Source organism: Battus philenor, unplaced genomic scaffold (genome assembly GCF_028537555.1).
Source record: "Battus philenor isolate CCGP_79_NKW_IND1 unplaced genomic scaffold, ilBatPhil1.0.hap1 SCAF_13, whole genome shotgun sequence".
In the NCBI taxonomy this organism is placed as follows: Eukaryota; Metazoa; Arthropoda; class Insecta; order Lepidoptera; family Papilionidae; genus Battus; species Battus philenor.
The window spans coordinates 14167884-14183120 of NW_027181675.1; the positions used below are offsets into that span (position 1 = coordinate 14167884).

General features: G+C 34.6%; 1 protein-coding gene across 8 annotated transcripts; it reads left to right on the forward strand.

The window, feature by feature from the left end:
- The first annotated feature begins 264 nt into the window (after positions 1 to 264).
- On the forward strand, positions 265 to 14991 carry AnxB10 (Annexin B10). 8 transcript variants are annotated; one of them, XM_068776970.1, is made up of 8 exons: positions 265 to 440; positions 2923 to 3099; positions 6055 to 6259; positions 6963 to 7042; positions 9904 to 10029; positions 10571 to 10703; positions 12016 to 12197; positions 14764 to 14991. In XM_068776970.1, exons 1-8 carry the CDS (start codon positions 429 to 431, stop codon positions 14821 to 14823), a joined length of 975 nt encoding a protein of 324 aa, XP_068633071.1. In that variant the 5' UTR covers positions 265 to 428; the 3' UTR covers positions 14824 to 14991. The 8 variants fall into 8 exon arrangements, with proteins under 8 accessions (XP_068633071.1, XP_068633073.1, XP_068633070.1 ...); XM_068776972.1 differs by having other exon boundaries at positions 14767 to 14991; XM_068776969.1 differs by lacking the exon at positions 12016 to 12197 and adding an exon at positions 12368 to 12549.
- The last annotated feature ends 246 nt before the right edge of the window (positions 14992 to 15237 follow it).

Below are 15237 nucleotides of genomic sequence, written 5' to 3' on the forward strand. Positions count from 1 at the left end.
ATTATAAAATATCTTTTGCCTTTATAATTTGTTCCAAAACTAGGCAATTGTGCTTTTTAAATAAACAAACAGTCGTCTGGCATATATAAAGGTTTCCATATATTGTTTATTTCTACGTGTACTAATGCTAACAAAATAATAATCATGTTAAAAATATATTCTGTTTGCAATTTAACAAATTATTTAAAAATGTAATAATAAGAATAAAATTATTTTTATAATATAGCAACGCAAGTATGTAATGTCAAACTAGTATACGTTTGAGTCACAGCAGTTGGAAGGCGTAACTGTGTGAATTTTCGAATATTCTTAAGTTTTTTTTCGTATCTTAAGAAAAGTGTTTATATCTAAGTTCTTAGTAAACATAAAAAAGTATTTTTAATATAAATTACGTTGTACTTTTCCCAATAATTAAATTTAATTAGAAGATGACTGGCCCAGTAAGTATGTCGCATCTTATAAGAATAATTGGTTGTGCCTAAAGAACCGCTATTCGGTCTTTTTGGGCGCGTCCCTCGATTGCTTTTGTATCGGGAAATAAAAAAGGAAATATTAGTTAAAATATTTATTATTTATATACGAAATTGCGAATAACAAATACATGTTCGTATTATAGCGATAATTTTAAAATATTTAAGAATTTATTTGAACCAAGAGAAAATATTATTAGCCGTGGCATGTTACTTTAAACTTTAAACAATTTTAAAGGACATAAATTTTTAATTGTTATGTATTATTTTAATGTATCTCGACTATATAATTGCAGGTATTAACTTGATTTTTCATTTACATTAAACATATTTTAAAACTATTTTCAGTGTTTATTAACACTTCTTGTTTTTAATACATATTTAAAATTAAATGTGGGACAATCATAAAGATAATTCCTCAGCTAGTATTAAAGATTTTTCAGTTGCTTTATTAAAGTAATTACTTTTTAAACATTTCATTAATTTAATATATTATAAAAAAAACAAGGGACAAAATGTGTTTTGAAAGAATTTGTAGTGAGTTACATTTAGGGAAGTAATAGCAAAGAAGTCTGTTAGAATAAATATATAATATAACTCTTGATTGATCTTGGAGGATTAATTAATTGGTTGTTTACTTAAAGTTAAAATGACCTCATCTAGAATTACATAGTTGTCAGTGCTCTTAATGTAAATAATAACTTCTGTAATAATGTTTACCAACTAATTTTAATAATAATATGTTAGAAGTGTCATTATTAAGCAGTGGTAGCCAAGCAATAGATGACTGAGACTTGCAATTGTAGGTTGTGAGTTCAATTCTGAGGATACACTCTTATATAATTCATGCTTTGTTCATTAATTATATAGGATTGCCACTGCTCACAAACAAGCTTTCATAGGATGGGTGCAGTATTCTCTGCATACCTTAATACCACATAATGATCTTCAACCCACCTGCTAACAGTGGAAGTTATAACATATACTTCCATAGATATCTTTGGCACAGGTCTGTACCTTGCAGTGGGCATCTAGGGTCTGGAACAACAACAAGATGTGTCATTAAACATTATGTATAAAGATCAATTAGTTGCCAAGTTTTCTTTTCAAAATATTTTAGTAATATATATTTTATAATGCCTTGTTTGTTGGTGGATTTTACCATTACCGCACACATTTAGTTCAGTTTCCCTGAGAGACTTTGTAAAGTGAAAAGTTGTTGGACTGTCGCAGAACAAGAAAAATGAATGATTAAAGTTTATTTCTGTGTGATCAGATGTATATATTTGATCATATTGGAAGTTTACTGCAGAAACCAATTTCCAGCATTGGGCATCTTACTCTTTAAATCATAATGATTATTTTATTTATTGATTGAATCTTTTAATAATTAAAAATGATTATTTAAAAAAAATACTCCTCTTTTTGTACACTACAATACTTAATAATATATTTATATTATCATTGTTATTATTTATGGTGTATAAAGGCATGTATTTTAATTTACTACATGTTTTACTATTTTAGTTCTTAAATGCAATTTTTTCTTAAGGAAACATGAAGAAATATATTAACAGAATTTGACCAATTTAATTATGCATATTTGCAAACTACAATTCTAGTTTACATTAGCAAATGATTTCAAATGAATGGTGTTATTTCATATATTAGGGGGATAAGAAAGTAATTGTCACTTTCTTAAGTTAAATTCACACGACTACATTTTAACAAGTTTTTATTTCTAATCAACAATATATTAACCTTCGTTATGAACAAACTTTTGCTATCTAGTATAAAAATTTTCAATGCCGGAGTGATAAAAATTATTTGGTTTTTCTGTGAACTAAGTCAGCAGAAATGACATTACTTTCCGGTCCTCCATAATATTTTGAACAAAGTATCTTAATATTTTTCTTGATCTAGATATTTCTAAACTGATATTAGCTTTATATGTTTTTTTTATATTTCTTCTTCTTGGGCACATCTAATCAGAAAACATAACACTATATATTATCACTTAGTTACTCCAAGAAGAGTGTGCTCTGGTGACCTAAGAGCGAGGCAATCACCTTATTCAGTATAATCAAAGTCATGCTACCAAACCCAGGCTTTCACAGGGCCTGAGTTTCGCACTGTACCACTTCAAGACTTTTACCCTCAGAAAGTGACATCTGGTACTGTCTGAGAGGGTTGGTTTTTGCAACCAAACAGTGCCTTTGCCTCGGGATTAGCTTTAATCAAGCCAACCCAATTCCTCGAGAAATACCAGCAGACTTTTGATGTCGCTGGCGACCTTGGTGATTTCAGAGCAGTTTTTAGTTTGCCCTGCATAGAGGACAGTCTGTAAACTAAAGTAAACACATGTTTGTTAAATAAACTATGTCAAGTTAAGATTTTTACCATCAGACATAATTGGACCATCTGTTGTCATAAATGTATTTGTCGATCCCAGCGTGAACCAACTGTAGTTGGTGTTGCCAACTTCAATGCGGCGGAGGATGCAGCAGCGCTGCGTGCGGCAATGAAGGGCTTCGGCACCGACGAGCAGGCCATCATCGACATCCTCACCACGCGCTCCAATGCCCAGCGTCAGGAGATCTCGAAGGCTTTCACCAGAGAATATGGCAGGGTAGGTCAAGTATTTCATTATTGTCATTGGTTGTTATGCAAAATGCAATTTCATTTGTTATGGTCGAAATTTCTAAGTTATTTTCATTTGCATCGTATTTAACAATTTTCAGGCAATTTTTTCATGTTTAACTTGAAAAGTGGTTTATTAATATTATGCTAATTTAATATATGATTTATGTATTTTCTACAATAATTATAATTTTTTTTTCAAATCGAGACCAATTTAGATATATATTACAGATAAAATTAAGCATATGGTGTTGCCAACGCTAATAAAACTAGCCTTTGTTATTGCTTTTTTAGCTGTTTGGATAGATTATTCTTGCTATTGGCCAGTTGCATTCCAATAAAATAATAATTTAAATAAATTAAACATGGCAAATAATTAAAAAAAATGATAATTGGGACGTTTGAAATATTGACGTCACGATTTAAAAAAAAAGGGGTTACGAATATATGGTCTATATTCCCGCTAGGATTGATAACCATCAAATTTTCATTGCAAATAAACCTATTTGTAATGAAAATAAACTTTTTGTTAATTCGAAGCGTTACAATTAATTAAAGTTCGCGTCCATTAAAACCATGGGAGTGGCAAAAGGGAGGATAATGGGCAGAACTAGCACGCACCTCCCAGAACGGTAATAATTAAAATAGTTTCCATTTTTAAACTTTATGCGTACAGATAAAACATAAAAATATATATAATCTGTGGGTGAAGTCTATGTTTATTGTGTACGTCATACGGCTAATTATTTTGATGATAAAATAGCATTTCATGGATTTACCCTGCAAGTGCCGGGTCAATCGCATTGCAGCGAGAGAGAGGTCGATTAAGATTCTCGGGGCTGACGACCCGCCGAACAATTTTAGAGAGATTTCCTTTTAACCCGAACAAAGTTTAGGGAGATTTCCTCTCAACACAATGGCGCTGAATTTCACCAAGCAGATTCCTTCTATGACTCTTTTCAATTATCTTACCGATACTGTTTTACAAAACCATACCAGAATTGAGATGATGTCAGCACTGGATAATGAAACGGTATATTAATATCATCATCATAGTCTGTAGAAGTCCATCACGAGGCATAGGCTTCTCCAGCGATATCCATGACCTTGACTGTATCTCGTGAAACAAAGTAAACGTTCGGTCTACGAAACGGCGTATGCTTGCGTAATTACCTGTGAAGTTTATCATATGTTCTACGATGAGTCATTTTAATTAAACTTCATTACGTAAAACACCTGTTCTGCCTATTCTTTTGTACAATAACACTTGTTACATGAACTGTGCGTATCTTTACATCAGGAATAAGTAAACTTTTTGATTAACGGGCCAATTTAAAATTATTATTTTTTGTCGAGCCGCTAATATAGTAACACATTAATAATTAAATAAACTTTATTTATAATTAACATGATTATAAAAAGTAAAAAATTAAAGGGAGTAAAGATTTTATCTACAAATTTTGAAGCAAAAATAAAAATAAACAAAGAAGTGAAAAATAAGTTTACTCGAAATATTTAATGAGAAATTTGTCAGTAAAGGTATATAAAATTACGCCCGCTTTTACAGTCTTGTTTTGATCAATTTTTTAGGCAAAAATAATTTTTCTCAAACATAAGTAATTTACGATTTCTAACGCAATTAGTCTGACAAATGAAGTCACCGACAAGTGAAAAACTTAAACTTAACCCTTAATAGCATGATTTACTAAAGTGATTTTTTTAATATTACTGTGTTTGCTTGAGGGTCTAGATGAAGGGAAAATAGATTTTTTTTAATTTCGTTGGAAAGAATATTATACAACAGTAAAATACGTACAGCCAACCTATAAAAAAAAACTAATAGTAATGTGAACATTCGGTTTAAAAGATTGATATCAAAATTGAAACTCTAGACTATTAAGGGTTATAACAAATTGTTTAATATGATGGGAGAAAGTAGATAAAATAAATTTTAAAAATGCCCGCGGCCCGCGTGTTGCTCACCCCTGTTTTATACTATTGTGTGTACATTTAGTTCTTTATCTTAGAATATTTTTACGGACGTATAAATCTTTTTTTTTTCTTTCATATAAGATCATTTAAAGTGATTATTTGTGTATGTCATGACCACAATGCCGGATGAGCCTAATTTGTTAGAAATTACAATCAGATTGAGCTCCCCTGTAAGTGAATCATTCAACTTGAAGTTACGTGTTCCAAACGCGCCCAGAAGTGCCCACAATAAACACGAGTTTTTTATGGTCACTTTTACTATATCTTTAATACAGTATTATATATAGTAATTAGTTTCCAAAATGTATTATCACTAAAAATCCTTGACAATAAAATAGGATTTTATTATGTATAACATTATGTAAATATAAAGATAAAATAAGTTTGTTCAACATTGGAACTTTTAACAGAACTATAGATCGTCAACTTATTATTTTTTATTTTTGACTCTACTCTGGCTTCGCAAATTGGAGAAGAAGCAGAAAAAAACTCCACAACAACACATATTTTAATAAAGTTAAGCACAGATTTATACATATACACTTTATCAGATATAGCCTAAATGAAATCAAAATAATCAGGAGACATCACTGGTAAGGATTCATGTCTTTTAAATATTCGTTTATTGAATAATAAGCCTTTTTCGTCAATTTACTTTTAATATGCATTTTGAGTTTTGCAACTTGTAGTCCAACAATGGTGCAAATGAATTTGACTTTTTTTATTGTTTTGTAAATACACTATGGACAACCCCCATTTTTTAAATTTATTATAATTATTATAAATGTACAAAATATCATAAAAATATTGTAAGGCCTCTAAGAATTTTGACCTCAAACTGTAAAAAAATTGATTTCAAATTTTTAAACAGAAAACAAATATGCTTAAGTAAAAACACTAATCCTAAACGTTAATTATTTCCATATCTATAAATGTATAAAACCTGTTCCAGGACCTGATCGAAGACCTGAAGTCGGAGCTGGGCGGTCACTTCGAGGACGTGATCGTGGCGCTGATGCTGCCGCCCGAGGAGTACTTGTGCAAGGAACTCAACAAGTGCATGGAGGGCCTGGGCACGGACGAGAGCGTCCTCATAGAGATCCTGTGCACACGCACCAAGAAAGAGATCGCTGATATCGTGCAGGCTTATGAGAGACGTGAGTGAATTTTCCTATCTCTTATAGGATACATACAGGGTGATTGATTATAAGTGTAAAAATTTTAGAGGTGAATATATGGCTCATATGCTGTTATAGTATAGTTTAAAAGTTTGTATTACTACATATTAAAATTAATTATTGTTTTCTATATGCCCCTGCAGATTTTGTACTGCCAGAAATTATTGGGCTATCGCATTTAATTATAAATAATTCATATTTCAGATTGATAAATTTACACAGAATTATTAGTAATAGATGTAATCATTTTAAAGATTTTTGCTAACAAATGCTATGTTACTAAGAAAGGGACTAATATATAGCTACTTCCGCTATGCAACAGTAGTCGTGCAATGAAGTACACCGCCCGCCAGCCCGCTGATAAATGCGTATGCGGCAAACAATGCGAAACGCAACTACCACCGTTAATCTACTCTACACGTGTTTCATCCTCAGAAGATGTTACACCGTTACCGAACATTAGCTCAACATGGTGGTAGAAATGGTGGTGGAATCGGTGGCAGAAATGGTGTAGAATGATGTACGTGGAGAAGTAGGGCGGAGACTTAACGGTGGTAGTGTTAGTGATGGTGACGGATAGTCTGATCATGTTTTCTACCCACGGGTAAAAACATGACTAGAGAAAAAAAATACTGACAAACAAATAAACATTAATACTGATCCTATACCATGTACCCACCAGTGTACGACCGTCCGTTGGCGGAGCACATGTGCTCGGAGACCTCGGGCGACTTCCGGCGTCTGCTGACCCTCATCGTGACCGTGAGTACCGTCCATCACCGTCGCAGGCTACCAACACTATTCACAAAACTTTTATGTTAAGTCGTTTTAAAGCAATTGTGTGTATTTGTATCTGTGTGTGTGTGTGCCCGTATGTGTGTTTGTGATATGTGTGTCTCTCTCACTCCCTCTCTTTCTGTTTGTGTGTCTGGACTAATCGTATGTTGAACGGGAATGATGGCAACAATTAACTCGCTAAACTAATGTATTTGTAACTAAAATTTATAAACTACAGTTTGCTTTTGCGTTCATTTTCTTTGCAAACTAACATAGCGTCTGATATGTTATGTATAGGTATGAATGCTGTTTGTATCGATCGATGTAGTTGGATTTTTACCCGCTAACACACCTCGGTGGTATGCTTGGGAAACAGCCCCGGGATCTCTTGAGGTGGTGAATGGTGGTGTTTCGATAGTTTGGCACGTAGATAGGTTGAGACTGATTTGTGTTACTGTTATCAAAAAGTAAGGTCATTTAAAACTTTGTTAGGATGGCAGGTTAATTTTTTTTCCTAAGTTGGTGGGGCTGTAACATTTGCCAAATGTCTTTATTTATCTCCGAAATACACGTGTTTTTGTACAAATGTTTAAAATAGTTTCAAAATCTTGACGCAACAATCATATTCGTCTAATTTGGTTCCGTATAACTTCTGGCTATTCAGCAAACTCAAAAGGCCAACGCTGGGACGCAGTTTTGATCTACGAAACAGGTTCAGCCTTGTGTTTTATTAAGCATCTGGTTTTATTGAATGATAATCCGATTTGATGGCATTGCAACAATTAAATAGAAATTTTGTTAAATAGTTTACATTTTAATTTTGTCTTTCGTTTGTATGTGTTTGTATGAGAGTGTATAATCACGGCTTCTCACTGGTCTACCGCTTCCGCAAGGATTTTACTTATCTCGGACGAACGCACGCCGCTCGGCATTATTAATTGTTTTAAATATAAAATATCCATTAGCAAATAAGAAACTTATGACATTTATAAACTTATCCCTTAATAGCCTGATTTACGAAAGTGATTTTTTAAAAAATATTACTGTGTTTGCTTGAGGGTCTAATTGAAGGGAAAAATAGATTTTGATTTTAATTTTGTTGAAAAGAACATTATTCAACAGTAAAATACGTACAGCCAACCTTTAAAAAAAAGTAATAGTAATGTGAACATTCGGTTTAGAAGATTGGTATCAAAATTGAAACTCTAGGCTATTAAGGATTATATCATTTCTTCAAAGTACATTTATATACCAATGATATGATTTCGTATGTCAACTGTATATTATACTTCTCTTAAATGTTCTTAATCCAAAATATGTATTATTTATTATATAATAGAATAGTATAGAAAATTAAAGCCATAGTTTACAATACACAAAAATATAGTAAACATTTACAGGAACAAGATGTATTCTAGATACTGAATTTTACGAAAATGAAAAATCATGCACACATATATAAAAATACACAAAATACAACGACCGACAAAACGTCACACAGGTAGTGTGGGACAGAGATAGTGCTCTATGAAGCCAAAATTAGTCGATTGTCTCTTTCCAAAGGTCGATGTGCAATATTTATCGCCGGGTACTGTACGTGTCGGAACTCTGTAGTTTCAGCCGAAGTCGACAGATGGCGCTAGTTGTTAAATAGAATAAAAGTATAAAAAAAACACCGCGCGGTAGAATTGACATTAACAAAGTAGAATCGCCAACGACAATACATATATATGTACAAAGATATAGAAATGTTTTTAATAATTAATAACTTAATAATGATATAGTAAGAAAAAGCCATTTTTAAATTCGTATTACTTCATATTAAAATTAATTATAGTTTACTGTATGTTTGTATTTGACAGGAAAATGTAACATACAGTACCCGGCTATAAATATTGCACATCGACCTTTGGAAAGAGACAATCGGCTAATTTTGATTTCGTAGAGCGTTATCTCTGTCGCACGAAATACAACGACTGACAAGACGTCACAAAGGAAGTGTGGGACAGAGATAGTGCTCTACGAAGCCGAAATTAGCCGATTGTCTCTTTCCAAAGTTTGGTGTGCAATATTTATCGCCGGGTACTATATCCCCGAGTATTTATTTTATTATCAGTAATTGAATAATACACCTATTTAAAGTTTTAAGATTTTTTTGCTGACAAGCTATAGATTCACCTCATTAAAACATTTTCATGTATAACAAATCATCCCGTGTAATAAATTAGATTATACTGTATGTATTTGTTATATGATTTTAATTACCAAATATTTACAGTACCCGGCGATTAATGTTGCACATCGACCTTTGGAAAGAGACAATCGACTAATTTTGGCTTCGTAGAGCGTTATCTCTGTCGCACGAAATACAAACATTCCGGGTATTGTAAAGCACGTAGGAATAAATATTGTACATCGACCTTTCGAAAGAGACAATCGACTTATTTCGGCTTCGTAGAGCGTTATCTCTGTCGCACGAAATGCAAACATTCCGGGTACTGTATAGCACGTAGGAATAAATATTGTACATCGACCCTTCGAAAGAGACAATCGGCTAATTTCGGCTTCGTAGAGCGTTATCTCTGTCGCACGAAATGCAAACATTCCGGGTACTGTATAGCACGTAGGAATAAATATTGTACATCGACCCTTCGAAAGAGACAATCGGCTAATTTCGGCTTCGTAGAGCGTTATCTCTGTCGCACAAAATACAAACAGTCCGGGTACTGGCGGAATTTACCTAGTTAGTCTCAGGTAGGGATCTTACCGAGGATAGATAGATATAGGTAGGGCGGGCGGCGTGCGAAGTCCGAGGCACTGAAGGGCGGAGGCACGTGTGTAAGCAGAGGTCCCCGCAGGGTGCTCGGGACGAGGAAGCGGGCGTGGACCCCGCGCGTGCAGCAGAATGTGCCCAGCAGCTGTACGACGCTGGTGAGGCCAAGTGGGGTACCGACGAGGAAGTCTTTAACAAGGTAAGATACCTTCACCATCATTAGAAATTTCATCAACAATTTCATCTGTTGTCTACAACAGTGATCAGTGAAAAAATATCATGTAATGCCTTTATTATAGATAGATACGACTTTGTTGTAATATATATAGACGGGCTTTTTATTGTAATTTAAACAAACAGCAACTTTCTTCTTCTTCTTCTTCCTTCCCTTTTCCCTTTATTTTGGGTCGGGTCTCCTTATCAATTTGCGCCAGGCCACTCTATCTTGGGTTGTCTCTGCATCAAGTTGAAGGGTTTCCAGTTCCTTTCCAATATCAGACCACCACGTAGCTTTTGGACGCCCTCTCCCTCTTGGGAATTCTGGGAGGCTTAAGGCAGTTTTTACCACGTGGTCATCTGGTTTTCGTTGAATGTGGCCACATATATTTTATATATTTATAGGATATTGTCGTTATCTAGATAGACAAGTTAAAATATAGTAAATAATATTGGAAATGTGGTAAAAGAGACGACTGTGTAAACACATGCTTACGTGGGAATCCCCGCCTTTGTTCCTACAGATCTTGGCGCACGAGAGCTTTGCCCAGCTGCGTCTCATCTTCGAGGAGTACAAGAACATCGCCGGGCGCACCATCGAGCAGGCCATCAAGTCCGAGGTGGACGGCGAGCTCAAGGACGCCTACTCCGCAATAGGTCAGCATGCCTTACTACCTACACTCATATATACAAGGTTTAAGCTCTCTTGATACTTTATACTGTTTTTAAACTAAAACAAAAAAAAAACAAGTTTTATATTATTGGTAGTGGTAAAACATTATTGGTAAATACATTTATTGATGTGTTTGGTTGTGAGTCTAAATTTATAACACTACATACTAAGATCTTTAGTAAGAAAATATGGTCTCCAAGAGAATAAACTTGTAAAAGTCAGTTTCAAAATCTTCATGGACACCTTTCTATGGCGAAAGTAAGACTAATAAAGATTCTCAACATAATGCAGGAAGCAGTGTTATTCAGGAGTATCTACTTCTAGAAGAATAAATTTATTTATTGTAAATTCCCAGCACGTAATTCAGAAACATTTTTGTCCCTTTTTTGTTCAAATATTTATGGACATCCTGTCAGTGAATAACTACTAATACTATCCTAAATTCAAACCACAGTGGATACAACATCCTTAACGTCTAGTCCAAATACAATAAATTATTTATGGAAAAACATATGTTTGCGTGGTAAGCAAGTTATTGACAAACACTTGTAACTTTATTATCAAAATATTTGTGGACATCCTTCCAATACATAATTACTAATACTATCCAAAATCCATACTAAAATAGTTTCATCCATAAAATCTATAGTGACGAAGTTCACACCACACTAGTGCATTCTGAAGGTCAGACAAAATATAACAAATTAAATATAGAAAATTAGCAGGACGAAATTTACAAATTTTGTCCGTTTTTAAAAAAAAAATTTCAAGGACGACCTATCGTTACCATCTGATATAACAGGGCATGCCAACCTGCTGTCCGCGAGCGACATGCGGCTCCTTGAAGGATTATTTGTGGCTGTCGATAAATGCAACATACTTCATTTTTGTGTAAAAATTGATATCATTCCGTGTTTCAATTTTTTTTAGAAATTACTGTACTATTTAATTTCAATATGTATTTTGTACTTCTGTATAAAAAAATTATCCTCTTTTGCATTCCTTTTAAATACGCATTTTATTGATGAAAAATCGAATATCAAGATGCTTTCGACACCCCAATCCACCCAATATCAATTATGTATTTTGAACGATATAATATTCGAGTACCATCTCAGTTTGAGGATGGTATTTGAGTGGCGACCACGGACTGGTAGACCCGCCACTTGGTGGAACGACGGCTTAGTCAAGGTCACAGGATATGAATGATGATGAAAGGTCTATGTCATGCAGTTGACGTCTCTTGGTTGACATGACGATGATGGCATTAGGGCCACGCTAATCCTCGCCTTTCAGTGGAGTGCGTCGAGAGCTCCGCGGCATGGTTCGCCGGTCGCCTTCGTCACGCCATGCAGGGTCTTGGCACAGACGACACCACGCTCATCAGGATCATTGTCAGCCGCTCCGAAATAGACTTGCAGGCCATCAAGCGCGAATACGAGAGGATCTATGATAAGACGCTTGAAAGCGAGATCAGGGTACGTATTTACAGCCGCCCCAGTGTACTGTACTCCTCTATAAAGGTAAGAAGCAGATCAAGTAAGAGTGGCCGCGACACAAGAGGTATGTATGTACCTCCAGGTGGAGTTAGAGCAGTTGGAGATCCATAGAAGAAGGTGGCGGTATGCAGGCGTGGGTCTTGTTACAGTGGAGTGCGTGGAGAATGCGGGGGCTTGGTTCGCGGCACGGCTGCGCGACGCGGTGCTGGGCGTCGGCACCGACGACGCGCGCCTGGTCCGCGTACTGACCAGCCGGGCCGAGATAGACCTGGCCACTATCAAACGAGAGTACGAGAGACTGTACGACAAGACGCTGAGGAGCGAACTCGAGGTTCGTGGCCCTGGGAAAGCCTCCACTTTAGTTCGCGGGATCCGCTTCAACCGATAAGATGAAAAATTGAGAGTAAATTGTCGGAATTAATCAATAAATTGATAAATCCGCCATATAAACTAGAAGCTGTGTACCTTAAAGGTTGACAGCGCTGAACATCCATGAATAAGAATAGAATACAACAGGTTCCTCCCACGTGTCGCACTTTAGTTTAGAAATGCGGAGTTTTTTCAAAACCGTACACAAAAATCTATAAATAACTTCAAGGTTACACATGTTTACGGCACTTCTTGATCCTGGGGTTTCGTGTTTATTATTTAGAGGGTTCTGTAACTCGTGCTTTGTAACAATATATTTACAATTTTTTTACGGAATTATATACGGGTCTATATGGTTTTTGTATGTAGCGAAACGAATTATTAAAAGAACAATTGTTGAATATTGAAGAAAGATTGACATAATTATGCGTAAGATTGTATTTCATTTTTTCAATATAGTATAGAAAAACTATATTTGGAATATTTGCTCCGTGCTTTTTTTGATTATTCTGAAATGTCATAAAATCTGGAATCAATACTTTTTGCATATAATAAAAATATATATAATGAATTGAAATAGAATGAATTGTATATAAACAGAAAATTATTCAAGAAACAAACTATATACTTAATTCAGAAGGGAATTTAGTAAAACCCAAGACTCAATATATAAAGTAGTGCGAAATTGTTTCACTCGACCCTTAATTCTGCTGAAGTGCAATACGTTATATATGTCATCGAATGCACATTACACTTGCATGCAATGCAGATATTTTTAATGCTTCGATTAACGCTTTACGTGTTGTTTATTTGACATTTCACTTGATTGCGTTAACAATATGGCCGATGTTTTTCAACGCAACTTCCGGTGGCGGAACAGCAGGTGAGGTTATCATAGAAGAATAATATTAAGCATATACTTTCATTAGTATATATAGCAGTGATTGCAAAGTATGTTTTAGTTGAAATGCAACTTTAACCCTTAAATAGCCTAGTTTCAATTTTGATACCAATCTTTTAAACCGAATTTTCACATTACTATTAGTTTTTTTTATACGTTAGCTATACGAATTTTACTGTTGTATAATATTCTTTCCAACGAAATTAAAAAAAAAAATTTCCCTTCATCTAGACCCTCAAGCAAACATAATAAATATTTAAAAAAAATCACTTTCGTAAATCAAGCTATTAAGGGTTAAGAATTTAAAAAACGAGGTATAAAAATTATGTTAATTATAAATTAAAAAAAAACATGCTGAAATTAGAAATCGTTGATTTCCTGTTTCCAGTATAGAAATATTTAATGTCGTTTGTTCATTCATGTTATTCCATAGATGCCCACTGCAAGGCTTAAGCCTGTCCCAAACAGGCACGATGGTTGGTCTTGCACTGCCCCCGTCGCAAAGTATAGAGGTCTTAGGGTTTTGTAGTCAAGACCAGAGACCGACAAACGAAGCGTAGGAAGTTTACCTCCAAGGTGAACGGAACGACAATCTTGTTATCTAATATATTCAGGCATTACCTTTCGGAAATCATCCTGAGTAAGAAAAGGACCAATATTTAGACACTTCCGCCCATGCAGTGGTAGTCGTGCAACAAAGTGCACCGCCCGCCAGCCCGCTGATAAATGCGTATGCGGCAAACAATGCGAAACACAACTACCACCGTTAATTCACTCAACACGTGTTTCACCCCTCTACGAGGGCATCCCCAGTTGTTGGACTGACTAGTGCCAAACACCGAGTGAGCATATCTTATTATGGTCGTCAAAAGATGCTAGATGGAAGTCTGTACTAACTGGTCCTACTGGAAACCTCAAGGAGAAGGCCTACGTCCAACAGTGGACTTCTATCAATTCAAATGATGATATATATTTTTCAATCATCATCATACGATAAGTAACATATATTTCGCCATTATCTGATAAACTAAATAAAAAATCTGATACCTTTAAAATCAATTTTACTATATTTCTGAACACCTTATATATTAGGGGAAGTCCCGCTTTTACTCCAAGTATATTTATAGTCCAAACTAATATGGAAAGTAACGAAACCGCTTACTTGCTAATGTGTCCGCTTTTTCTTCTCCACGCTGTCGCATGCAACGATCACCAATCCGGCAACAACAATCACAACAACCAACAACAATTAACCGAAATTATCGCGGCACGCAGCAGGGGGAGACGTCCGGCGACTACAAGCGCGCGCTCGTGGCTTTGCTCGGCCCTGCCTAGGACCAACCGAAAACCACCACAACTACATATAAAATTTATTTAACTATATATTTTCATATAGGAGCTAAATATGCTCATTGTGAGTTGCTTGCGTATTAAGAAACATACGTGTGAACATTTATTTCCCACCACTTATAAAGGCTGTCGTTGCATCCCATACAATTAATTTCATTTTTCAATTAAATCCTAACCACTAAAGTACAAATAGATATATTTAAAATGAATAACATTGTATTTTACTATAATAAAGAGATTTATAACTTTATTTAAAAAGATTGTATAGACAGTTTGAATATTATATATATATATATATATATATATATATATATATATATATATATATGGTAAAGCGAATGAAACTATAAAAGAATAAGACCAGTTTAATTAATTAAAAAGTATTGCAAATAAACTGCA